The sequence below is a fragment of the Chlamydotis macqueenii genome, chromosome 3 (genome assembly GCF_036417535.1).
Source record: "Chlamydotis macqueenii isolate bChlMac1 chromosome 3, bChlMac1.mat, whole genome shotgun sequence".
NCBI classification, from domain to species: domain Eukaryota; kingdom Metazoa; phylum Chordata; class Aves; order Otidiformes; family Otididae; genus Chlamydotis; species Chlamydotis macqueenii.
This window is the reverse complement of record NC_141558.1, coordinates 9,980,513-10,008,369: the sequence shown is the minus strand read 5'-3', so window position 1 is coordinate 10,008,369 and position 27,857 is coordinate 9,980,513. Positions and strand designations below refer to the sequence as shown.

Below are 27,857 nucleotides of genomic sequence, written 5' to 3'. Positions count from 1 at the left end.
ACACTCCAGATGTGGTTGCTCTGTCTGATCCAATCCATACTACAACCCATGCAGGCAGAGAGGCTGTATCAAGCTCTGTGCTGGGTCAAAAATTCCCAGCAGGAATTTTTCTGTTGGCTTCAGGAGCTGAAGCAGAATTGGAGCAGCAGCAAACCAACCTCTTTCTGAAAGAAAGGAAGTGCACAGAAGAGGAACACGAGACTTGAAGTCAAACGGGTTCACAAGAAAGCCTACGAAACATCTGAACAACACCACAACCCCGATGAGACAACATCAGCAGGAAAAAAAACAAAGACAAGAAAAATAAACAATTCAAAACCAGGATAACCACAAATTATTTGTTTTGTACAGATAAACAGCTCTGCAGATTTGATCACTTTTGAATAATATACAAAAAGGAAGCAAACAAAACATTCAAAAGGCACCAGAAAGTACATTTTCAAATCTGTATCAGAGATTTCCCCATGCTGTACCACTGGTCAGTTATGAAAAAGAAAAGCATAGGTTTAGGGGCTTCGGGGTTACATTTTGGGATTTGTTTTTGTTAAGATAGTTTTTAGAATAAAATGACAGGAAACAAATAGCAATAGAGACATAGAATCATAGAATAGTTAGAGTTGGAAGGGACCTTCAACAGTCATCTAGTCCAACCCCCCTGCAAGAAGCAGGGACATCCCTGACTAGATCAGGTTGCTCAGAGTCTCATCCAGCCTGGCCTTGAACGATTCCAGGGATGGGGCATCCACCACCTCCCTGGGCAACCTGTTAATTTCAGGAAAAAAAGACTGAAAATGTGTTTCTGCAATTTTTGTGTATCAAGACTGCCATGGGACTGTAATATTTGACACGAACAGTCTAAGGTGATTTTACAAACAAACTTTGCATTTGCATTTGTTATCAGTCTTCAGAAATGCAAGGCAAAAGGACAAATTATTCTGCCTATGGATAAACCAAGATTTACCAATCCACAATCTTGGGAACAAATTCTTTGCATTGACACCATTGTACCTCTGATTGAGGCAAAAGGCCTTGTAGTTAGCACATGAGTACTGGTGGTAAGTAGATGCTTCATGAACACTTCAACCAACACACTTCATTCAGGCCAACACTTTCCTCGTTCATAAACACAAGTTGCTCTTCACAAGCACAGTTGTTTAGCTGTTTAAAACCTACTGTGAAGAGCTTCTGCCTCTTAAGAGAAGGCTTCAATAAGAGATGTAAAAGATTTAAAACGTAAAGGTGGAAAGCAGTATTTAAGTATGTATTACTACATATTTATTCATTCTTATGAGAGTTTTTAAATCCATCAAGAATAACCAAGGATTGTTTTAAAAAATTGAAATCAGGACAATGATCAAGATCTTCCATCATGCCTGCAACACGAAAACAAGAGCAAGAGCTATGACTTTACTGAGTTTTCCATAATCTAGATATTGAACATAATAGGTCAATTTTTTTTTCTAATGATCCATAGGCGTTACTGTCAGTATAGAAAGGAGACCATGTGTTAACTAGAATCTGAAAGGGGATATTTACTTTTTACTATCTTCAGAGACAACTAGGTCAAAGTATTTAACATCAAAGCAAATTTATATCAGCTCAGGTACTTCTGGTAGCAGCTGCCAGGAAGGAAGAAGACCATTATACACTGGTGCTGTAGCTTTAAGCATTTCAGTTGCATTATTTGTATACGATGCACATGGAAACACTGGACTTCCTTTGTAAGTAGGTCCTTCAGTAAGTAATTTCTTCTTCCCTCCTGCCTCAGACATCACACGAAGAGAAACAGATCCTTTTTCAAATGGTCAAATCAAGCAAAATACTCTAGAACAGAACTTTTCCATAACTCTGGCCAACTGGAGCCTCTGCATGCTGCAGGGGAGGGATCACATCTCCCCCTGATGACGCCGCACGCAGCCAGGCAGGAAGGATCCATGCTGCAACCAACGCCTCATTAGCAGGGAGAGGACAGCGAGAGAAGACTGAGGATTGAGTAATTTCAGTAAGTCACTTCAGTAAGTCACATCTGCCACCCAGATCTAGTGTAGGGAAACACTGTCAAACTGAGTTGGATGTTCAACAACCCTGTCATTACTGTGTCTTCTCAGACTTAACAAGCTCAAATGTGCCAAGCCCCCATCAGAGGTACTTCTGGAGCAATGGGAAATTCAATAGAAGTGGCATATTTCAAGCCTAGATCTGACATACAGGCTCCTCTTTGCATGAGGAAGTTTTTATTTTTAATGAAAGATTTTTATTTTTCTTTTCTGAAGACAATGGAAGCTGGTGGGCTGACCCAGTAAACAAAGCACAACTGTCAGCGTATTTTAAAATATTAGTCACAAACAAGTAGCCCATAAGCAGCAAAAATAATGGAGAGCAGCGTCCTAAGAATTGAATTTTCTAATACATATGAGACAGAGCACACTTACATTTTTCCTTCAGAGGGTACCCTACCAGCATGCATGTCTTCCAGTCAAACTCTTGGGTTTTTTTTGTATCAGCTTGAGCCCCCTATTTCTCAGAAAAATTGGGGGAAAATTGACCGATGTATACAAAGTTTTATGGGGGTTAAAAGTAGAAATCAAATGGATACAAACAAATTAGTGCTGTCCCCCAAGGATCATGTTCTCAGAAATCAAACTATTTAGCTCAGTGAAATAAAGGCAAGAGCCCTCAAAGAACCCTGGTGCGAGTCGAGACAGCACATCCCATTGACAAGTCCTCAAGCACTTAACTGAGAGAAGTCTCATTATTCCGATTTTATAAATGAGAAATGAACAGACCAAATAATTTACCCGTTAAAATTAAAGTGTTACTAACTACTAAGAACACAGTTAACAGTACCTTACATGCTTTATCATCTGAGAAAATACATGGTCAGCTGAAAATAAGACTGATCCCATAATTAAATTGTGCTAGAGATAAAGAAACAGCTGGAAAAGTTGGAATTGGTTTTGGAAGTAACAGGAAGACAGAGCTGGGGGGTTTTTGTGCACTTTCGCTCCTATTCAATTAAAAGTTTACAAGATATGGTAATGTAGAACACACATCCTATTCAAACATGCGAATCAAAACTGTTCTCTCATGTTTATGTCTCACTGAAATAGAAAGCTGTGCTCTTAATACCTTATCCCCGATAAGAAGACTTGTAGTCACAGGGAAAGGGGAAAACATGGTATCTTGCTCTATGTAGACCCTTCTACCTGGACTGCTATGCTACACAAACCTTGAACTCCACAGCAGTCTGTTCTCATTGACTGCTTTTGCATCCCACATACCACTTACTGGAGACTAAGAAAGCTCCTTTCCCACTATCATTTTTTTTTTTTTATTCAGGCAAATAAAAAAAACATTCAAAGCAATGTAAAATACAAATTCTGCATGCCAAAATCTGAGAACTTAGGGTCAAATGCAAAGAGCTGTCAGCTTCATCTGGAGCTGCAGTGTAAACAAAAGCAGAAGCCACAAGGGAGAGGCATTCTCAGTGAATCATTACCACCTGGTGTGACTGGTGGGGTACCAGCTCCTTCCAGTGAAGTCTCAAGACTAAGCATGTGAACCCACATATATGCGCTGCCTGTTGTGGCCTGACACCATAATTTAACAACAGAAAGCTCTGCAGCAAGTCCAGCTGAAGGAACTCCCACCTTCTCCCTTGACTGTCATTCCCACCTCCCTACCATGGCTCACCAGCCCCTGGATTACACTGGCACAACTCTGTGGGGCCATGCTGTGAACCCGAACAGAGAACTGTCCCAGCTTTAAAAAGACGCCAGAAATAAATGTATGTATTTATTTAATTCACAGCGTGGTCCCTCCAACTATTGTTCTGGCATAACCAAGGGGTGGAGTGGCACAGTGTGGTGGGAACAGGAATACCTTATGCCAGTATTGTTGACAAACATTTTGGATTGTGAAATAACAGCCTTGAGAAGTTTTCTAACTGTTCCAGGCACTAAGCTCTTAGATTTCCAGTGTCTGGTGGGTCTTAATACACACTCTAGATGCAGTTTCTTACTTCCACACTACTTTAGACTCAGTAACATCTGCTTTATACCTTACTTGATAGTCCTAAAGGCACGAGCTCTACAGCCCAGTCCTGTCACCCAGTCTCCTTCCAGGCTGCCTAGATCCAAAGAGAGGTGCAATTACTTAAGTTTCACTTGCTAAGAAAAGCAGGGAATGGTAGAGATTTTCCAGGAACACTCCAGTTACATTATGTTGATCACGTAAGGTCGTAACATAGACAGGTGGGATACAGGGAAAGAGGCTCTTGAAAAGCCCAGAGCCTTTCTGAGCCAGTCTGAAGATCAGCCCAGCAGGCAGGTAATACATTCCAAGCATCAAGTGGCTGGACTTGTGCAGGAGAGGTCATGATAAGAGAGCATAGTGTTTCTCTTCCTCTCTCCATGAAAGGGCTCCAGATTCACTGCCATTCTCTCCTGGCTAACTCTCAGTCAGGCATGATGTTCTACAGTGAATGCTCTGCTCAAGTACAGTATCTTCAGGATTAAGTTTCATTTCAAGCACTGCAAATACCACAGAACAGATGAACACTGCTGCTGAGCTCGTATGTAGAAGAGGAACCTTTCTTAAATAAATAAATAGAGCATCTGTGTACACAGAGAGGGGGCATCCTGCTCAGCTGTTTGGATATAAACATCTACTTCAGGACAGCATTTTAGATGCAAAATTGAGACTTTTTTTGATCCTGTTCATCAGCCACATGTGACTGAAGTGCATCAACTGGACCAGATGCCATTCTGAGCTGCATAACCCTTCACCTGCCCTGTGAAGGGAGTCAAGACTCCAACCAAACAAGATTCTTAAGTTGATTCCCTGGACCAGGTGTATTAAATAACATCACCTTCATTTTTGAGCACCTAAATTTCCCTTCCTCTCTGCTCCATTACTTCAGCTAAGGATGGACAACAGCAGCACTGCTCTCCTTGGGAAGGTATGGTCAAAACAAGTAAAGGTTATAGAACCTGTGAAACTTTTTGTATCTTACACTAGTAGAGGTAAGCGAAGATAAAAACATAAAGCACAGTGTTAACAAGATGGAAAAATATACATCCACACAGGAAACAGCTTTTCAGCCTCAGCTTTAGGTCATCGAAACTATGTGATACAGGTTTAAGCAAAACAAAGTGCAAGTCAGTGTGCGAAGAGGAGTCCCATGTAGCTTATTTTAACATCAGCACCAGTGCAGTCACACTCAATGACTTCCATCTACAAATTCTCATCGCACCTAAAAGCATTACTTAATTCAAACCACCAAAATCCAAAGTTCAATAAATGACTCCTTTAATAAAGACCTGATGTACTTAAACGTGATTAGTTATTTTCCTTAGTGTCCTTTCAGCATTTACTGTTGTACATCAGAAGACGATATGTGTCCTGGTGCAAGAATTTTACAGTCAGTAAGAGTGGAACTGCCCATGGCGTTGGTCAATGATTTAAACATTGCAGGAAAGGAAGTATTTGTTGTCTCACTCTATGCAGCTGTGCTAATGTGTTTACTCCATGTTAGCTGATTGTAACCGAATGCGAGCTTACAGACTTGGGTGATAAATCATATACATTTTGCAAGTGTGAACGAAGAAGAGTTGTGGAGTGGTTTGGTACACAATTTGTGAGGATGACTGGCCATCTATTGAAAAGCAACCCAATGGAAAGGCCCAGCACTCCAGTCCTTATATTCTCTCTGCTCTAACTGGATTTCCTTCAATTCACTCCTCCTAATGTAAGTAAAAGGCATTTTTATGATCCTCAACAACCAATGCAACCAATTGATCACTGTCACATGAATGGTCTTATAAAACTATTACTTTTTTTTGTGATATGGATAGTACAGAAACAGTTAGCACTTACCTGTGCATTCAGATGAGAGCCTGAAGCCTGTAGTACATGGTATAGCTGGCTACCAAAGCACTTCGCTTTCCAAAAAACATTATTTTTTTCTAATCTTTAAAACAGCTCCCTCTTCTGGCATACCCCTTTCATACTATGTTTAAGTACCATACTTGATTCCTTACCAAATTTTAATTCTATTTGGTTCCTCACACTCAACAAACTCAATTTCAGTGTTAAGGCACTTACTATGCAGTACAGCTGTAAAGGTAAGAAGAGGGCAACTTTAATTACAGCTCTTGAAAGAGTAGCTAATTCTAATCAAGCATTTATCTAAGATTAGCCATATACTTATCTTTACTATCTTTAGAAGGTACCCCAAAATCAATCCAGGTCAGAATCCACACCTGGATGGCCAGCTCCTGGGTCACATTTGCAGGATCACTGAAGTTGGAAGGGATCACCTGAGATCTCCTAGCCCACGCCCCTGCTCACATAGGGTCAGCTAGAGCAGGTTGGCCAGTATGTACCTCGTCAAGTTTTTATCATCTCCACAGCTGGAGATTTCATAACATATCAGGACAACCTGACCTCTCAGTAGGCAGAAGCACTCACAGCAGTGTCCATCCCTAGTTACTCATTATACAAAGTACCTAGGAATTTATGCTCCTTACTTTAGCATCTTAATTAGGTGTTTAATATTAGGCTGGATGAAACTGGGCCTTAGAGTCCCTTTCTGAACTAGTTGACATGGACCCAAAGAAAAAAAAAAAAGAAAAAACAAAGGGGGAAAAAAAAAACCAACCAAGAAAAACCAAAACACAAAACAAAACCCAACCCAAACAAACCACAGGAGAGCTCTCATAACCAGGCTGATAGTGACAAAACTGCAGAGGTGAAAGATGAGGTGAGGCTGGACAGACATTTTTTCCTAATGCTGATGCTCTGGCTCTATTAAGTAAAAAACCCCAAACAAACAAAAAAACCCCACAAAAACAAAACCAAAAAAAACCAAAACCAAAACCAAACGAAACCCCAAATAATAAAATCAGAAAGAGGAAAAAAAAACAGCTTTTATCGTCTAATGCATTCAGAGAGAACAAGTTGTCCATTTTGTTCAGATCACTGAACACTTGGCTGTGCATACTCTCCTTTTTGAGTGAGAGTTGCCCTGTCTGGATATTTCTTTCCTTGACCTGCACCAAGCTATGTCTTCAGTTCATTCCATAAAGAACTTCAGAGAGAGATGCATGCCTTTCAAGTGTGAAAATTGCTGGACTCCAGAAGGGCTCCACATTTCATACTCAGGAAGTTACAAAAGCACAAAGGGAATGCTATCTAATCCGAACTGTTTAGGTACACGAACGTGTTGCCAGATGACTCAAATGTCCAGATCTCTCCTAAGGCTGTGTTTTTTGTGTTGGTAGATAGAATATCCCTTGAAGGCTAAAAATGAGGCATATACCAGTAGGAAAAAAAAAAACAACATTTGATTTATGAGAAGCAAAACTGCATTATGCTATGCCAGGTCTCAGTCAGCTCCCCGCCAGCCACAGCAAGGAGCTTGGGTAACTTGATTCACTACTGAACTTGAGTATCTAAAATGAAGATAGCATTATTGTTGAAGAAAGCATTATTATTTCTCAGTGAGAGAACTCCCAGTTTGTTACCAACATAATTCTGAAATAAGAGCAAAATCATAAATCAGCTGCTTGCAAAAGCCTGCTGACCATGACAGAAGCACTCTGAATATTTCACTGAAGTCTATTTCTGGATACCTATCTAGTTAATGCAAGATGTCATTATTAAGCAGTCTCCGCAGAACTGTTCTGCAGGAAACAAGCCCTGGCACTACATTTTCCTGCATGAAAAGTTTCCTGTGATGAATATGGAGTGCGTAAAGTCTGTGTGACTTGGTATATTTTGAACAGAATAGCTTACATGCCTTGCAGAGGTGCCTCGTCTTGGATGCTAATGTTGGACTTTCATGCTCTTCCCCTACAAATCTTTCTACTGATACATGTTAGCTTTACAGATTTATCCTAGTTACAGGCTCTGCCACCAAGTCAAACACAAGAGTATCTCAACCTGAACAGATGAAAGCTCCAGAACCTGGGGGAAAAAAAAAAAAAAACACCCACTTAGCTTAGCTGTTCATTTAAACCTTCCAGAAATGCCTTAACTGGAAGAAAGTAGCAACTGAAAAACATCAGATTGGACACGTACCACCGGAAAACTGCTTGACTATTTGGATCCATATAGATAGTGTCGTAGTTCAGCCCTGATCAGGACCAGACTACGCAGTCTCTCTCTCACTCCCCCCACCCTCCGAGAGAACAGGGAGAGAAAATATAAGGAAAAACGGCTCGAGGTTTGAGATAAGGACAGGGAGAAATCCTTAAAGTTACCGTCACGGGCAAAAAAGACTCGACTTGGGAAATACTATTCATTTATTACTACAAACAGCAGGATAATGAGACAGAGAACAAGATAACCTCCCCCCACCCCTCCCTCTTCCCAAGCTTAACATTATCTCTACCACCTTCCCCTCCTGAGCGGCAAGGGGGGAAAGAGGGAATGGGGGTTGCGGTCAGTTCATCACATGTTGTTTCACGCCGCTGCTTCATGGTCGGGGGAAGAACTCCTCACATTCCTCCCCTGCTCCATTGTGGGGTCCCTCCCACGGACCACAGTCCTTCGTGGAACTGCTCCGGCGTGGGTCATCTCTTCCACGGGTGCAGTCCCTCTAGAACAGCTGTCCCAGCGGGCCCTCCATGGGCCACAGCTGCCTTCAGGCATCCACCTCCCCCGGTACGGGGTCCTTCATGAGCTCCAAGTGGATCTCTGCTCCTCCGTGGACCTCCATGGGCTGCAGGGGGACAACCTGCTCCACCATGGTCGTCACCACAGGCTGCAGGGGAATCTTGGCCAGGAGCCGCGTTACTCCTCCCCCTCCTTCTGAACTGACCTTGGCGTCTGCAGCCGTTCCTCACAACAGGCTGGTAGATGTCTCTCAGGATCTTTTTTTACATCTTATTCACTTCTCATCTCCTCTCCGCTTCTTGCAGCTGGGCCAGGCCGAGTTGGGCCCAGTTGGCTGCCTGGTGAGAGGCCAGAGGGTGAGGCCTGCAAGGCCCATGAGGCCTGCGCCTCCCCCTCTGTGCCTCTGCCCCCGCTCAGCTTCTTCACATCTTTTCTTCTCTCTTTTTTTTTCTGTTTTCCCCTTCTTAAATACGTTATCGCAGAGGCGTTATCACGGGACATTCTGCTACCAATCGGCTCGGCCTAGGCCCGGCTGAGTCCACTGAACAAAGGGGAGCGACTTCTAGCAGTTTCCTACAGAAGCTACCACCTTAGGCCCCCCCTCACTAACAAAACCACGACAATAGTCTTTTCCTAAAAAAGTTACACTATATGGTATTTGGCTTAAAAAGTTGTTCCCACAAAACAGTAGCAAGATGTAATCATAGGAGGCTTATTTCTTCAGTTCCGGAAAGAATTTAAACTTCACTGTCACTGGGTTAAAAGTTACACTATTATTCAACTCCAGGAGACATGGGCATAAAATCATTGTGCCCAAATAAACTAACATAAAATATTCCACAAGGCTTCCAAAACCTGTGCTCTCTTTCACCACTGAGTAGGGACAAAACCACACACCAGCCCCTAAACAGCAACAGAGTTTACTTTAACAGAAACAGTAAGCCAAAAATCTGAATAATCAGAAGAGTCACTATTCGCACCACTAATTTTGGGGAAGTAACAACAATATCCAAAACATTCAAATAAACTGTAGGAAACATTAGAAATCTGAAAACTCTAAGGCAGTGAAAGAGTCACCATATTAGAGCTTGAGCGGGCTCAAGCTCTACTTTTGCTAATGGTGGAACTCCTACAGTTCATTGGCAGACTTCAATGAATTTAGGACTTCTCCATTAATTTTAACATATGCTAAAAGAAAGTTTAGAGCTTTCATTTTAAGATGACCAGACTTAAATATAACTCAGAACTATACGATGCTCATTGAGTTCAAGAAACTTATCATAAAAATTCATGTGCAAAAATCTAAGTTAAAAACTATTTACTATAAAAAAAGCTCCAACTTTAAAAAACTACCGTATCCAGAATTTTCCCTCAAATATTGTAAATTTCATCTTCCAGTCAGCCTACAGCTGACAAAATACCACTTTAATGTGCAAGAAATAAATGGAAAGACAGCAATGGAAAAAAAAACCCAACCCACAATACTGTCAGCAAACCACCACCACAGAGTAAATGAGTGAGACATCCTAATTACTCAATTTTACCTTATTGCACTGTTATGAATATAGATAACAGTAGTAATCAAATATAACAAAGAATTTTCACCATTGCAATACTACTGATTTTTTGGCCATAGGCACTGGCCAAATTCTACCACTTATCTCGTAAGAATTTTTAAATTGAACATACACTGTCATCGCATTTCTAGACTTAAATAAAAAAAAGACCCTTACCAGGAATGATCATAAATAAGAGCCTGGGTAGATTTTTATTTTCATCTTTTGAGAGGTCTTTCCAGGGCCCACACTTTAAGACATGGGTAGCAGCTCCACAACAGTAGATAAATTCTTCATGTAATGGGACTGGCTCTTCTGATGCCGACCTCATGTTTGCTGTCAGACAGAATAAGATACTGTTATAACAGATCAGCAAATGTTTACACAGCTAGCTCTTTGCTATTATACCTTCCATCGAATAATCGCAAAGAAACAAAAATTGCCCTCCCCAAACAGCTGTTGTCTCCAGCAAACAGAGGCTAAATTCAACATTTGAGTATTGAATATTAGGTCGTAAAAGCTGATACATGTTACTACTACATGAGGGAAAGCATCTTTCAGTTTTTGTCACAGAAATATAAGATGATGAACTGGACAATAAGATCTATTCTACCTTAAAGGCGAATAATTTTAAATTTCTTATTCATACTGACCACTGAAAAGATTCAGTTGAAACCTGTCTGAAGGCAAACAAAAGAAAAAACACCAAACCACACTACTGCATGAACGTCTTCACAAGTTCTGTGTGCCTCAACTATCGGAGTACAGCATCACATAAAAACAACCACCAAAAAAAACCCAATAAAAACCAACCAGAATAAAACCCAAAATAAAATACCAGAGGCCAGAAGGAATATATTAATTACTAGATTGCCTCCTCATTTTAAGTGCAGCATAACTTACTTCTCTAGAAATCTTCAAAAGATTAAAGGAGGAGTCTTTGTCAGTCTTTTCACTTAAAGCTCATCAAGATTTGATCAGTTCAGGCAAATATTTATGCTCACCTTTCTAACTTTTCCTAAATTATTTTGTTATCTGAATGCAGTAGTGGGAAATAAAACAGTATGCTGCCAATAAACAAGGCACGTTCATCAGTTCATGTATTTATCATATATGAAATCATTATGTCCTCATAGGCTATCACTTTGGAACTGGCTGATTGATCAAACTCCTGTATCTCTCCCTCAGTAAAAAAAAAGCCACTTCATCAAGTTACTACTTATGAATTAAAATGTCATCAAGGTGAACTATGACATACACAAGCATCTGTCAAAATAACCATTTACCATTCCAACTACAGGCACAGTTGCCAAACGAAGAGTCAGAAGCCTGCCCTTGTTGGAGCCCGATCACATGTGCATCACTTGGAACAGAGACCAGTGCCTGGTAAGTCCACAAAGCTGTCTGCATCAACTGCAAGGGCTATTTAAGCTCTACAAGATATTTCCAATCTTTTAAGAACCACATTTCAGGCTTCTGAAGCAACAGATCTGGCTCAAAAGGAGTTGAAAAACATGGTTAAATTATTATAGGAATGACTGTGCATTCTTTATCCAACACATGACCTTCTGCAGTGGAAAAGGCTGCCCAACTTAACTGCTTCCAATTTAATTGAACCGTAACTCAACTCATACAAAAAGTGGGAAAAAAGATTAAGTCTAATGACTAATCTAAAAGATTAGTCTTCAGTGTCTCTACCTAGTACACCCTGAAAGTTGACTAAAATATGTTTAAAAAGCATAACGAGATAGTAAGCAAAAAATCCCAAGGGATTGCATGTGCAGCCAATTGCAAAAAAAGTGTTTAGTATGCCTCATCTTGAAATTACAAACAAAAGTGCAACCACTTTTAGTGATACTTAAGACCTGATGATCTTGGAGGTCTCTTCCAACCTTAAGATTCTATGGTTATCTTTCCTGAGTCCAAAAGCTACTATTTTGTGTAGAACTTATACAGCAGCAATCCATCAGCACACGGAATTAGGATAAATCATTCAAACAAAATGAGAATATGATCAAATAAGATGCAACAAAAAAATATTACAATAAAACTAGATATTGTTGCACCATGATCTTTAAAACATCAAAAGCATCTAGTTAACAATAACTTTAGGCCTTTCAAATGCTTTTGCTTAGTGAAAAAGGATCATTCATTTCCGAGTACAAGGATCCAAATTCTATTTCCTAATCAGTTTTGAAGTTTTAGGCATGTAAACTAAAGCCTAAGATCTACAATGTCTGCAGGACCATGAGGTGCAGGGCACTACCTTTGCAAACAGTCACTGGAAAATTCTCAGTGCAACACAACTTGAAAGGAACAGATCTCAATGAAGCTGTCCGATGAAGTTAAAACAAAAGGCAATGTAGAAGAGACAGATAATACTTTATTTTGAACTAACAAGTACCTTGGAAAAAATCTAGTACAATGCAAACAGAAAATGCTTCTGGAGGGAAAGGATAATTGTTGTTTAATACCTTCAATTACAGCACAATTCTCTGGATGAAGTTTTTTTTCCCCGCCTCTCTACTTTGCCCCTCAAAAAGTTCATGTAATGCCAAAGGAGACAGCTTCAGTACTTCATTATTCACCATGTTATCATCTTTAACTTACACTGACTGGAACATATGTAATTGAAGAAAATACTGTCAGACTATAATAAGGTATATTTTGCAATGCATTATTCCTGCTTTCATTTCTTCATTAGTCAAAGCCAAAAAAAAGCCAAGAGTAGCTCTGATAGAGGAACCCAGTTATATCAACAACCAAAGTAAACATTTAGCTTGTCATCCCTTTTCTGAGATGTTTACAATGTGAAAAGCAAAACTTACCAAACCTTACCCAAGAAAGTAGGTTTTATACAAAGTTCCCGATCATGAACCAGTAAAATTTGTTGTAAAGTTTCATCCTGAATTGATTTCACTGAACAACTCCCAGTGAAAATCCCATTGACAACTCTTCATTCATAAGTGGCATTTGCAACATAAGGTCAGAAATTAAACAATGAAAAAAGGAAGCTCAGCAACACATTTTGGACTGAGGTGGTAGGCTTTTCAGGTTCACACAGGCTCTTGCAGTACCTTTAGTCCAGTTTTTAACTTATCTTAACTTCTAATTTCTGAGATGCACAATGTTGCAGTACCTGAAAGCAAGACTGCACTCTAGAGAATAAAAAGTTTTCTGGAAAACTGCCCAGCTGAGACAATCGCAAAAAAGTTTCCTACTACTAACTCTATGTAATGTCTCAGGGATTTTTAATTTATTGTTGAGTTTTTAATTCGTAACTTTATGGCCTTTAGTAATAGAAATGGACTGATGAGAAAAACAGAAAAAAAGACAACGGGTATACTCCTAGGATATTACTCAGAGCTGTCTTAAAATTAAATCAATAATACTCAAAAATACCTCTGGATCTCCTTCCCTCTGCATAAATGAAGCTTTGAAGAACAGGATTTCCATTATAGGCTTTTTTTTTTTGCATGAATTACCTGTGTTTCCCCTAGAAATATCTTAAGATGGCCCATCAATTTCCAAACACATTTAGGGGGCAGAGGTCTTGAGAGATGAGACTCCTATCAGCTCGCCAGCTGGCAGAGAGGTGACAGTTTGCACCACTGCTGTAAGAAAGCTAAGGAGGAGACACAACCACAGACCTGACCAGTGGGAGTTTCACATAAGTCATCACAGAGCAAAGTAACAGAGCGAGATAGAGATGCAACTGTGTAGGAAATCAGGCCTTATTACATCCCATGCAATGTTTTCTTCCTTCTCTCCAAACTCTGCCCATAAACTCTCTAAACATACATGTAAAAATATTACAAGAAAGGCACCTTCTGTCAGCAGTACTTAATCTAGTAACAAAACATGAACATGGGCTTTAATTTGCAAGGTAGGGCTTCAGCATGAGATTAACACACCCTTAATGTAGGTGTCTGTCTGAAAGCAAACTCCTATTGCAGGATACAAAGATCGAGGCAACAGCAGATGGACTGATTAGTGAACAACCATGGAACCAGTCACCAGGTTTCTACCTCAGGATAAGACAAATCATCCCCTAGTTAGCAAAGCCTATAACGAGCACTTAAACATACATTTGCACTTACAAACCAACATACATATTTAGGTGTCTTACTACTGATCTGGACTCCACCCACTGTCATTGTTTCAGATAAGGATATCTGGAAACAGAGTTATCCACAAGAAGCAGATTGCTTCTGCCATGTGACTAAGTCTCTTCATCCTCATCTTTGGTTCAACTGGCTCCAAAGCAAAATGCTGATAGTAAACCTAAGTTTCCTTTGTACACATCGTGCTTAACTTATGCAGCTGTTCTGCTAGCATATTAACTGCTCCATCCTACACTATCACTTAAACCTGACGTGTTATTTGAAAGAGAACTTGAGAATAACAAAATCAGTGATCTGCATCAAAACCAGTATTTAATCAAAGAATTGTCACAAACTCAGTCTAGCACTGCATAACGTAACCAGAGTAAGTCAACAGATTTGGCATACAAACTATTCTATCACAAGACAGGACAAACAGGTTGGTGTACCTGATGTGAAGAATGATGCTGAAGTGGGAGATGCAACGGTAATCACAAGGGCAAAGATAAGTAGCACAAAACAGTGGAAACGAAGTAAAGGAGCTAGGACCACTGAAGCAGATTTGACATACGAGATTCCACAAAACTGAAAGAAATACATTCCAAGATGCTCATAGCCAAGGCTACTGTGAGGACACTCTCGATGCTTTTTGATATGTCATGATGGCTGGGGGAAGTGCCTAAAAACTGCAAAAAGGCAACCATCGTGCGGATGTTCAAGATACAGTGCGCAGGGAGCTATAGCCCAGTCAGCTTCATCTTGGTTCTCAGAAAGCTATCAAAGAAAATCCCCCTAAAGTTGTACCCAGGCACATGAAAGCAACTGGAAGCACAACCTGCATGGATTTGGCAAGAGCAAACTGTGCTCAAATAACCCCACTGACTTCTACGGTCAGATGAACGGCTCAGTGGATGAGGGGAGAACAGTACATTCATACAGTTTAGTTTAAGTTGAGCAAGGCTTTCTACACTGTCTCCCACAGTATTCTTACAGCTAAGCTAGTGAGATATAGAGTAAGCAGACTGTAAGGTGGTCGTGTGGAATCAAGAAGAAAAAAAAATGAAAAAACAACAACAACAAAAAAACAACCAAAAAACCCCACTTATAACAAAAAAAAAAACCTATTAGCTTACAAGTAATGTCCTTCAAGGATCAATATCAGGCCAATATTGTTTAATGTCTTCATTAAATATCTGCACAATGGGACAGTATGTGCTCTCAGCAGGTTTGTGTATAATACCAGATTGGGAAGGGGAGTAAGACACACCAACTGAAACACTGGCGGGCAGGGCTGCTATCCAAACGGACTTTGACAGGCTGGAAAAACAAGAACTACACAAAATCCAAGGGCAAATGGAAAGTCTTGCACATAGAGTCCAGTAATCCAATGCAGTAACACAGGCTGGGGCCTCAAAGGCTAGGAAGTGGCTTTGCAAAAAAAGACACTAGTGGATAACAAGTGAAAAATGAGACAATAGTGTGCCCTTGCAACCAGGAAGGCCAAGTGTACACAAGGCTGCATTAGGAAGACTAGCCAGCAAACTGAGGGACAGGATGATCTTTCTCTGCTTGGCCACAGGAGAGATTACATCCTGAGTACGGTGTCCAGTTTCAGACTTCGCAGTACAGGTAAGACATCAATATAATGGAGTGTCAGTTAGATGATATGGATGCTAAAGCACGTGATGTACGTCCAAAGTACAAGGACCAACAGTCAAAAGTTGCAACAAAGGACATTCCAATGACAAAGCGGTTTTTCCACATGTGCACGGTGAGGATTATTAAATGATGAAAGTTGTTGCCCGTAGAGGCTGTGGAAACTCCAACCCTGGTGATATTCAACACTTGACTGGACAGTGCTTTCAGCAGGCTGGTATACTTTGCCCCTTTTTGAGAAAGGAGGTGGATTAGAGCTTAGGGATGACCTACAAAAGTTGGATGTATGTAAATCCTTGAGACTGGACTACATACACTTAAAGTGCCAAAAGAATTGGTTGATGTAACTGCAAGGCTGCTGCTTATCAAAGAATCATGATAAAACAGGGGAATTCTTGATGGCTGATCATAGAATCATTGAATGGTTACACTTGGAAGGGACCTTCAAAGGTCATCTAGTCCAACCCCCCTGCAAGGAGCAGGGACATCCCTGACTAGGTCAGGTTGCTCAAATCCTCATCCAACCTGGCCTTGAACGTTTCCAGGGATGGGGCTTCCACCACCTCTCTGGGCAACCTGTTCCAGTGTTCTATAACTCACATTGTAAAATTTTTTTCCTAATATCCAATCTAAATCTACCCCCACTATTTTAAAACCATTACTCCTTGTCCTATTGCAACAGGCCCTGCTGAACAGCCTCTCCTCATCTTTCTTGTAGGCCCCCCTGAGGTACTGGAAGACCGCTATCAGGTCTCCCCGGAGCCTCCTCTACTCCAGGTTGAACAGCCCCAACTCTCTCAGCCTGTCCTCACAGGAGAGGTGCTCCAGCCCTTCTATCATCTTTGTGGCCTCCTCTGGACCTTCTCCAACTGGTCCATGTCCTTCTTATGTTGGGGGCTCCAGAACTGGACACAGTACTCCAGGTGGGGTCTCACCAGGGCAGAGCAGAGGGGGAGAATCACCTTGACCTGCTGGCCACGCTTCTCTTGATGCAGCCCAGGATGCGGTTGGCCTTCTGGGCCGCAAGGGCACGTTGCCTGCTCATGTTGAGCTTCTCATCCACCAGCACTCCCAAGTCCTTCTCCTCAGGGCTGCTCTCAATCCACTCCCTGCCCAGCCTGTATTTGTGCCTGGGATTGCCATGACCCAGGTGCAGGACCTTGCACTTGGCCTGGTTGAACTTCGTGAGGTTGGCATGTGCCCACCTCTCCAGCCTGTCAAGGTCCCTCTGGATGGCATCCCTCCCTTCCAGCGTGTCGACGGCACCACACAACTTGGTGTCATCGGCGAACTTGCTGAGGGTGCACTCTATCCCACCGTCCATGTTGCCGACAAAGATGTTGAACAGGGCCGGGCCCAGCATGGACCCCTGAGGGACGCCACTCGTGACCAGTCTCCACCTGGACATTGAGCCATTTACCACCACTCTCTGAGTGCGGCCATCCAGCCAACTCCTTATCCACCGAGTGGTCCGTCCATCAAACCCATGTCTCTCTAGTTTAGAGAGAAGGATGTCATGCGGGACAGTGTCAAAAGCTTTGCACAGGTCCAGGTAGATGATATCCATTGCTCATCCCTTGTCCACTGATGCTGTCACCCCGTCATAGAAGGCCACCAAATTGGTCAGGCACGATCTGCCCTTGGTGAAGCCATGTTGGCTGTCACCAACCACCTCCTTGCTCTCCATGTGCCTTAGCATGGTTTCCAGGAGAATCTGCTCCATGACCTTGCCAGGCACAGAGGTGAGGCTGACTGGCCTGTAGTTGCCCGGGTCTTCCTTATTCCCCTTTTTAAAAATTGGGGTTACGTTCCCTCTCTTCCAGTCATCGGGGACCTCACCAGACCGCCACGACTTCTCAAATATGATAGCCAGTGGCTTGGCAACTTCATCCGCCAGTTCCCTCAGGACCCGCAGATGGCTCTCATCAGGTCCCATGGACTTGTGCACCTTTAAGTTCCTCAGATGATCCCAAACCTGCTCTTTGAGTACAGTGGGCGGTTCTTCATCCTCACAGTCCCTGCTTGCACCTTCTACAGCTTGGGCGGTGGGACAGTAACTCTTGTCGGTGAAGACTGAGGCAAAAAAGTCATTGAGTACCTCAGCCTTCTCTATGTCCTGGGTAACCAGGACACCTGTTTCCTTCCGGAGGGGGCCTACATTTACCCTGGACTTTCTTTTGTCCCCTACATACCTATAGAAGCTCTTCTTGTTGCTTTTTATATCCCTGGCCAGATTCAGTTCTGGCAGGGCTTTGGCCTTCCTTACCTGATTCCTGGCCACACGCACAGCCTCTTGGTAGACCTCCCAGGCTACCTGTCTCCGTTTCCACCCTCTATAGGCTTCCTTTTTTTACTTTCAGTTGGTCCAGGAGCTCCTTGCTCCTCCACGCCGGGTGGGATGGGGTGGGAGGGAAGGCCATGGAAAAAAAAAAAATGTCCAAAATCATAGCCATTTTCAATCAAGAAAGGTAAGAAGGAGCATCCAAGGCACTGCAGGCTGATCTAGCTCAGCTGAGTTCGCAGAAAAATCACGGGAGCATGTATTCTTCTAATCACATAAAGAAAAAAACGTTAATCCAGAATAGGAAACCAGTTTCCCAATGGCAAATCATGCTCAAGCAATGCAATTGCCTTCAATAACAAAATATCTGGTTACAAGAACGAAAGAGAAGATGTAGCTGTTACACACATTGCCTTATTAAGACTTTTGGTACCATTTCCCACTGCATTCTCGTTTTCAGGTTAAGGAAATGCAGGCTGAATAAACTGACTCTCATACTTAAAAAATAACTGAACAAGCTTAAAAGACTGTTAACTACTGGCTGTCAGCTAAATGTCAAACAAGTCAAGTAATCTTAGGTTAATACTGGAGCTTATAATGCTCAACATTTTCATCAGAAACTTGGATGATGAGACAAAAAAATGCAAACAACGCTAAATGGTGGATATTCAGATTAGATATTAGGAAAAAATTTTTTACAATGAGGGTTGTAGAATACTGGAACAGGTTGCCCAGAGAGGTGGTGGAAGCCCCATCCCTGGAAATGTTCAAGGCCAGGGTGGATGAGGCTCTAAGCAACCTGATCTGGTTGGAGACGTCCCTGCTCCTTGCAGGGAGGGTTGGACTAGATGATCTTTGAAGGTCCCTTCCAATCCTAACCATTCTATGATTCTATGATAGAGCTGGAGCAGAGCTTCAATTCAGAGGGTTGTGTCCTTGAGAACCTTAAGGATTAGGCCAACAAATCTCTTACGAGTGGAAAGCACAAATATCTGCACCTGGAGCAGAACATCATGCTTCAGAAGCAGCTCAGAAGTAACTGTCTGAGTAGCAGCCCTGCTGAAAAAGACACGTTTGTCACGATGGATGCCAAATTGAAAGACAGACAACAATGCGCTTTCAACACAGTAAGGCAATCTACATATTAGACTGAAATTCGAGAAGCACGGCCAGCACTTTGAGGGAAGTTACTCTTCCCTGCCACTCAACAGTAGTGAGGACATATCTGCAATACCGAGCCCAGTTTTGTTCAGCCCATCAGGTCAGCAAGGATACAGGGAAACTTGGGATGGTCATGCAGATGACTACCCAGAGGGTGAGCAGCCTAGAGCACGTAACCTCTAAAGGAAAGTTTTAGGAACTGCGCTTTTTTAGTCTGCCAAGAAGACGACGAGCTGTGATCAAATAGCAACACAGAGCTATTTGAAAGAGACCTGCAAAGACAGCATGGCCAAACTTCACTTTGCAATGGCAGATGGTAAAACAAGAGGCAACAGCTACAAGTTGTGTCTTGACAGTTTAAGACAGTATATTAAAAAAAAAAAAACCCAAAAAAACCAAACAACACTTTGCTAGGAATGCAATGGAAGATTGCTAGGAGGGCAGTGGAACCTCTTTTGTGGGGGGTTTTCAAGACTCAGATGGACAAAACAATAATTTTGGTCTTAACAGAAGGATGGACTAAATCTTCTCTAGAGTATTCTATAAATCAGCAGCTTACAACTCTTATGGACCTAAAACACCAGGAAAAGTAAAAAGGTGAGATGCAACAAGGGTCTCAGCCAATTTTTCTAGTACCTTAGCAAATGCAAACAGCTATATGAACACAGTAGGTGACAATAAGTAAGCATAAAGGTCAGATAAAAGCAATCTAAACTAGATCAGCCCCCCAGAAACATAAGAAACTGAAGTAGATGTATTGCAAGGATTAGCTGTACGAGATTAAATAAAAAAAAGAAACACTGTTGTAACCAGTGAGTTTATGTGATTGAATTCAGTATCACAATGTAAAAGAATAACTGGAAAAACAGAAAGCGAGATTCCTTCAGCTGCTTGCTGTGCTAAGGCTGGAACAATATCTGCAACATTCTCCCCAGATGAGAACCATCCAGACCTGACGTAAGCTCCTTGATTTGCAGACTGGAACTAACACACTCACAGCTAAGAACTAAAGCAGAAGGGACAGACTGACCGACTGGGTAGAAAACCTGCGAAGACGAACAAGGGGAGAGGGGGGGAACACAGGATGCCTAAATGTCAAGGATTTCTTTGGGCAAACTACAAGTAGTACCTGCAAGATTTCCCACAGAAAAAAAAAAACAAAACCAGTAAACATAGGCCAAAGACTTTGCAAGCTGTTGTGACATCAGTCACAAATCTTGACAATTCTGTATAAGAAAAGCAGCAGCTGCCAGTAACACATAAAACTAAAACATTTCTTCACTTTACAGCACAATTCGCTGTCAAAGATGGGAAGGACCTGCTAGTCCCTTTCACACAGGTTCTGAATTAGAAAATAAAAACTGTTAGGTGTTATTTGTAAAAATGAGTAAAGCTAGAAAGTTAAGAACATGGACACATCACGCAAAGCAATGTAGTTTATGAAACAACCAAATAAAACCCCAAACATCTATACCAAAGGCAGTTCAGAGGAGCAGGCTGTTTTTTTGTCTAAAACAAGTGAAGTAACTAGGTGGGCTTATTTTCAGGGATCACTCAAGGACCTAGCAATCCGATGCCTTTAATTTGTTTTGTTTCTGTGTCACTCCCCCGACGCCCCTCCCTTGTGCTGTAAAACAGCTAGGAGAATTTCAACAATGACTGTGCAAAAATATCTACGAAATGTGTGGAAATGAGGTACAGCTTACTTGTGCTTGGAGCCGTAATGATAAGAAGCTAAAGCACGGAATGAAAACTGGAATCAGTTTTAATTTCTGGACTTTGTACAGAGACACCATAGAGGTGCTGTGCATAGAGCGAAGTAGCAAAAAACCTAGTTTTAAGAACGGAACCTACAGTATTATCACACAATTTGGATTTCATTGCCACTAATAACCTTGCAGCAATCACCAAGAAAGTGTGTACTGTCCCCATGGAAGGGAAGGAGTGAAAATAACTTCTGCGTATCAGTTCTGTACTGGACAAGTGGCCCCTTGTCAGTGCTAAACATGATAAAACCAGTTATTGAGACAGTTTTTCAGCAAAGCTGTGTAGGACTCACAAATCGAAAAAGTGTTAGCTTGGAAAGGTCCAGATTTTGTGGATCCAAATCAGGAACGGATGAATTCCCCCATCCATCTTGTTCCAACAAAGTGCTTTGCTCTGGTATGAACAATTTGAAAGAGTTTTGGGGGTAAGGAATCAAAACATCAGAAAACATTTTCAGACCCCACAATGATACATGTCTACATTGGTCTCGTACAAAATTATTCAACAGAGAGGGGTTGTCAAACCCTGTGGAAATGGATTAGGAAGGCTCACCATAACTATTAATCATTCCTTACATCTCACTGAAATTTTTGGCTTTAAAAAGCACAGCATGTACTAATGACTACAAAAAAAAAAAAAAAAGGAGCTTTTGTTAATTATCATAATAGAACTATTACAGCACTCTTGGTCTTGATTTCCACACTGCTCTCAAGAGCATGAAACAGCAAATCAAAGATTTCCAGGGGAACCAGGCACAATGACCACCTTTATGAAAGCAGGCACAAGCTTGAAAGCATCAGCTGTCGGTCTACAGCGCTGAACTTAGTCGTCAAGGGGATCTGACAATTTCATTGCAGTTCTGGCAACAAGACACTAAGTTTTATGCCTGGTCTCTTTTTCTCCTTTGGCAATCACAGACCTCAGGTTTGTTTGTGCTAATGCTCCTTTCACAGAGGTCTCAAAAACCTACTCATGCTTGCCCAGTGCTCAAACAGCAGAGCCCATGCCCCCTGTTCCTAGGTAGATCTAATGGTCCTCCATTTGCCACTGCAACTTCTAACACTCAGTCAGAAACATGTGGCACTGGAGTCATAGCAAGCATACGCAAATCCTGAGAAGTTATCCTGGTGTGGCCGAGGGTCAAGTAAAGACGGAATTTCTATGTGTGAGCATATAAAAAGCTGCTGCTGAAGTACAATGTCTTCATGGTAAAGAAGAGTTCCAAGGAGAAAACAATGCCAGGTCTCTTCTGACCAACAAATTTCACAGAGACAGCAGACTCATGTCAAGAGAATCCTGTAAATGATTTTTTCCAGCTGCTTGCAGGAAAATCAAGCAAAAAGCAAAAATTCTACATTATAAAAACAAAGGGAAATAAATCACAGTTTGGAATGGACAGAATGAGAAAATTGTCACAGATACAGCAAAGTCTGCAAAGTCTGTAACTTGTTTAATTGCTTATTTCAATGTGGGTTATGTTGAATATCAGCATTTTGGGAGCCACTGGACAAAAGTGAAATGTAACACCATGATTACAGACCGGGTTAAAATCTTGCTGAAGTTAGAGGTGGGAATGTTATACTTCATGAACAAGAACCCACCATGCTTATGTTTGGATACAGAAAAAAGAAATATTAGTGGCCTTCAAACTTCAGCACATATCACCACCCAAAACAGAGCATGTCAGCATTGAACAGGTATGTGAATTATGTGGGAGAAGAGCTGACATGCCTTTTCACAACGTACTGCTTCAATGGCAGAGATAAACAGCAGAATATAATGCAAATAAATGAAAGAACAGATAATCAAGGACACATGCACAAGAAATTGAAAATGGTATTGAGAGAGAAAAAACATGCACATGCAAATAGGTTTGCTTGTGGTCTAAGGGTTTGGGAAAAATACTTGCTCACTAAACAGAGATGATGCTTCTTTGCCATTTGATTCCTACTATCTGCAGGGAAAACAAGAACTTTGGACTTTTTCAAAAAAGTCAAAGAATTATTTGGCTCTGTATACTCTTATCTTTTCTCCCGCATCAGAAAAAACACAAGTCCCACATTTCTGTTAGACAGCCATTTAAGTCATACAGGTAATTTGGACAACATTCAACAAAACACAAAAATGCAATTTAAAGAAATGGTAACCTAGATATGCATTTAAATCACAGTACCCAGAAGTTAAGCATTTGAAGAAACTTCCATTTTCAGCAGCAGTAATGACAGGCAAAAGCAGCAAAAAGCAGCTGCTATTTCATCATGTTAAATAACTCCCTTTCCACCACCTATTAGAACAAGATTCACTACTCAATGTAGAGCACTATTCTTTCTTCGTTCTTGTTAAGCAAGGCAAAGCTCAAAGAGCACAATGAATACTAGCAAGAAGCACTTATCAAAGCAAAAAAAAAAAAAAAAAAAAAAAAAGGTACACTACTCCAATTAGCACCACACTGTCCTCGATTTGGCTTCCCCCATCCTTTGCTGTGCTGTTCAGCATGAATTTCCCTATCGTACTATCGCTGATTTCTATAGGTTTCTTCTGTATTTCCATGTTAGTTGTTCTCCCTTAGCCTAACATATGCTCCGAATTCAAAACACTTCTTTTCTTTTCTTCTCGGTTTATTATTTCAACTTGCATGTGCTCTTACATCAATTGTTTATCTCATCTTCAAGTCAGCTCTCTAGCTATTGATGGTTTTCTTGTTTTCTAATAGTCAAATCAGAAATAGTCTTGCTTTTCTAGTCAAAATACTGTCTACTTACGGTGGGCCAATTTACTAGTCACAACAGCATTCTCCAGTAACCTCTCAACCTGTGTTTGCTGCTTACCATCTTCTTCTTATGTTTACTGCAGCAGCTGTAGATTCTGATATTCATTTACTAATCTAAACAGGCCAGGAAGGCACTGCAAGCAGAGACATGAAAACAAACAGGCTGCATGCAGCTCTGTGCAAAGGCAAGGGAAACCAAACAGGAGAATCAATGAACAGGAGAAACAAACAAGAGACTACAAAGAACAATACCAGAGAGCATCAGATCCCTTTGAGTCACTACAGTAATACAATTTTCTATACTATTACGATGAGGTCTGGAGTCCAAATCCCTCACTGCAAGCAGCAGTGGCGATGTTCATCATCCTGCTGATCAGGTGGATGGGACAGGGAGTTAACAGGCAGGATGGAGAAAGCAGTGCAGCAACCACAAAGTTCCTCCCAGAACGAGCGCTGCAGGAAGGCCCACAAATGCCAGTGCTCTGACACACAGACCTACAGTTCTAGCAACAAGAGGGTCCAAACCAAGTCGTCACTATGCTGGAAACACTGCTAGCTTGTTCCTCAGAATGAGAGTAACCCTTGAAGTACCACTATTTTGCACAGAGACCCAGCTCCCCTCATCAAAATAATCCTGCAAACCCTGACAACACATGACTACCTACAAACGCATACATAAACAAAGCCTGCGCTCATCACAGGTGCAAATAATAATTCAGTTATCATATGATACTCATTTTATTTCCAATTAGTGCAACAATTTATTTTTAGACGTAAATTTTGAGTAAAGAACCTGTCTAAATAAGGGAACAGGATCTAAACTGAAGAAGGAAATGAGGAGAAAAGAAGGAAGAACCAAAAGAACAGCATGGTAACTGGAAGCAGCAGGAGGAAGGAAGGATACTGACGAAAGAAATCCTGCCATACTTGGAGCTGTAGCATCTCTGGTTAGACACCGTGCTGGCACATCAGGATTACCTAACACATGATAACAAGGCACTTACCGCAGAATGCACAGCTGCATTAATTAGATGGTTGTGCGATCCTAGCTAAGTAAGTAAACAGCTCTCAGTCGTTTCACTAGTTGGCTATGTACTCAGGCTTATATTTTGGTGTGAAAACTTGAATTTGTCTCAAGCTTAAGACTCTGCAAAGTTGACACTTTCATACTACACATTTGTTTCCTATTATGAGTATTCTTCTACCAGAATGACTTGCTTCCCGCAGTGTAACCTGTTTAAAAACTTTACTGGACATCTAAATGTTATGATTCAAAGTTTAAGCTGGAATCAAATTTAGTCAAACATTTCACTAAAATTCACAGTATTACACAGCGGTTTGTCAAGAGCAGAATAGTTATATCACTATTAAGAGCATGGCTAATTTAAATAAGCAAAAACTACCCACCATGCTGTGTGTATGTTGTCTGTACAAATGCACGCACACCACCACTAAAGCTTAAACCTTGAAATTCTGCTCCTAATACTTAGCAAATATAAACTAGACATTATCCAAAATGGGGACTACTCTGTTTTCCAGACAAGGTGCCCTCCTTCATAACAAATCACAAAAATGTAAAAAATGTAATTTAAAAGAAATTAAAGCTATCAGGCAAAAAAAAAAAACAAAACAGTAAGAACAGTGCTATTAGGAAGCTTTACAGTAAATCTTGTCAAATTTACTGTTAAGTTCTTTGGCTTGGCAGTCATATTGGAAATTTTGTAAATTACATTAAGCACATAAATAGGCAATAATCCACCAATGTCTCTTCTAATTTTAAAAGCAGGAGATATCAAATAGAAGTAGCAGAAAGTGTGTTCAAAACCAACAGAGATGCCTCCTGAGCTAGTGTATACTTGACCCACAGAACTACTTGAGGCTGGATGTTACAAACACTAGAGCTCCACATGGGTGCAAGGCAGGGATGAGCTGATGGAGAGGAAATCCACTGTGGAACTTTAAGTCTTCAGCACACCTGTTCCAGAAAGTTCCTGGCCTGCACTTTGTTGCAGGCTGAGTGCATACTTACAGAGTGGGACTTGGTAAAGAAGAATCATACGTGCTTGCATCTTTCACAAGGACCTGCTTAGGGTACTGTCAAAGACTCTCGAAAGATCACGGACTTCAATTGCTTTCATACAATCCTTGTAGTAACATGATGATGGAAAAGATTAAATGTTAGTGCTGTCGCTTACCCAGCTCTGTAAACATGTGACCGCTTCACTCACTGACATCATAAGCAAGCACCACAAGAACACAGGCAACTGCAATAATACTAATAATTGAAGACTTCTAGTCTCCAAGACACAAAAAATACAAATGTATATCCAGATTCCCCAAAAGCTTCATGCAGATAGACTATCAGACCTTAATTAGATATCACAAAGTCCCAGAGGGCCAGGAGTATAACTGCACCTTAAAAAATAAGGGTCTGCGTCGTTCAAGTCTTCTGACGATAAGGCTTTAATACCATACTTAAGTTGCAAGAAAAGAAGCCTTTTCATCATTTTTGAAAACACAACAAAAAAATTACTGGTAAGAAAGCCCTCGACAATTGTCATGCCTCAACAGTGCTTCATCATTATCATCATTTATTTCACCGGATCACTGTTTGCCCTGCTTCCTGAATCTGCTGCTCAGTTATCTTGCGCAGGCATTTCCTCTCCTTTGCAGCCTGTATTCACCAGCAAGCCTGTATTTACCAACAATGACGATGCTCTGGGACCAGTACTAAGAACGAACCTGACAGACCGATGGTTCCCAAAGGAGGGCGTGTACGCCCTTAGATGCTCTGCTCTTCCAAACCAGATTAGTTCCTCTAATAAAAGTAATTTCTTTCCACTTACACATATAATCTCATTTTTAACTTCTAAGCATTCATAATGTTATCTTCCTCACTTACAGGCCCTTCAGGCCAGATTTTTTTCTTCCTACCTGTCTTATAACTTGCTGCGTAGACACTGAGCACCAGCCAGCTGCAAGAGAAGTTTCACAGGAACAAGCACTGACATACAGAAAAAAAAACAACACTGCAAGTAGCATCACCACAGTTATTTTCTGGAAAAGGAGACACTGCTTAGGACTTGCTTCTTGAAGTCTCCTCCCAGTCGAAGGAAAAACAAGTCAAGGGAGCACGTATGAAGCCTTGCTTACTGCATGTGATGTGTTATCCCATCCTTAACCTTATGCCTAGAAATCACCAACATTATTTAATGAACACGATTCGATAAACCTGACCTGTGCCCCTTACATAAGGGCCGGGGGATCCCTCACGCCCAGGGCTCAGCCCTGCCCCCGGGCCAGCGGCTGCCGCAGCAGACAGGGCAGCACCGGGCGTCTGGCAGCCGGCTCAGCCAGGCCCGAGGCGCACGGCCGCTCGCTGCACGAAGCTCGGACCCGCCGCCGCCCGCCGGGCAGGGGATGGGAGGAGAAGGGAGAGGAGGGCCCGCCCGGCAGCCCGCGAGGGGCCTGGCCGGCCCCGCCACCCTGGTTCCCCGCCCGCCCTCGGTGGGCCCGCAGCCCCCTCCGCGCTGCCCCCGCCCCGGAGCGGAGAGCCCGCCGCGCCGCTGAGGCACCTACCTTCTCCCTTCGCCAGCTCCCCAACACCCAGCATCGCGGCGGCGGCGACGTCTGCCGAAGCCGGGCGGAAGCAGCCGGCGAGGCCGCGCAGGGCGGCGGCAGGAGGGGGCGGGTGCGGCGGGGCCGCTCCTTCCGCCTGGGCCGCGCGGGGTGGGCGGAGGGCAGCCCCGCCCCGCTGCCCGCCCCCGCCGCTCCGGCACCGCGAGGGCCGTGGTCGTGCGAGCCGTGCCACCCGGGCCCTTCCCAGGCGGCCACCCCCGGGCGGCACCTCCCCTCCGAGCCGGCCCGGCCCCTGGAGAGGCAGGGCCGGTGCTCCCGCCGGAGCGGTGGTCGGTGGCTGGCGGAGCCACCCCAGCCCCAGGCGA

At 42.3% G+C, this 27,857-nt stretch overlaps 1 protein-coding gene across 2 annotated transcripts in view; it reads right to left on the bottom strand.

Moving 5' to 3' along the window:
• LDAH (lipid droplet associated hydrolase) overlaps positions 1-27,606 on the bottom strand; it is a 131,838-nt gene extending 104,232 nt beyond the window's left edge. The window contains exons 1-2 of one of the 2 annotated variants that reach the window (XM_086745642.1): positions 27,493-27,606; positions 10,353-10,511 (exon numbers count right to left, since the gene is read on the bottom strand). In XM_086745642.1, the coding sequence (XP_086601768.1) occupies positions 10,353-10,511; positions 27,493-27,526 (193 nt within the window). In that variant the 5' untranslated portion in view covers positions 27,527-27,606. The remainder of the gene's footprint in view (positions 1-10,352; positions 10,512-27,492) is intronic. The other variant, XM_086745641.1, reaches the window with a different exon arrangement.
• Between the last annotated feature and the right edge of the window lie 251 nt (positions 27,607-27,857).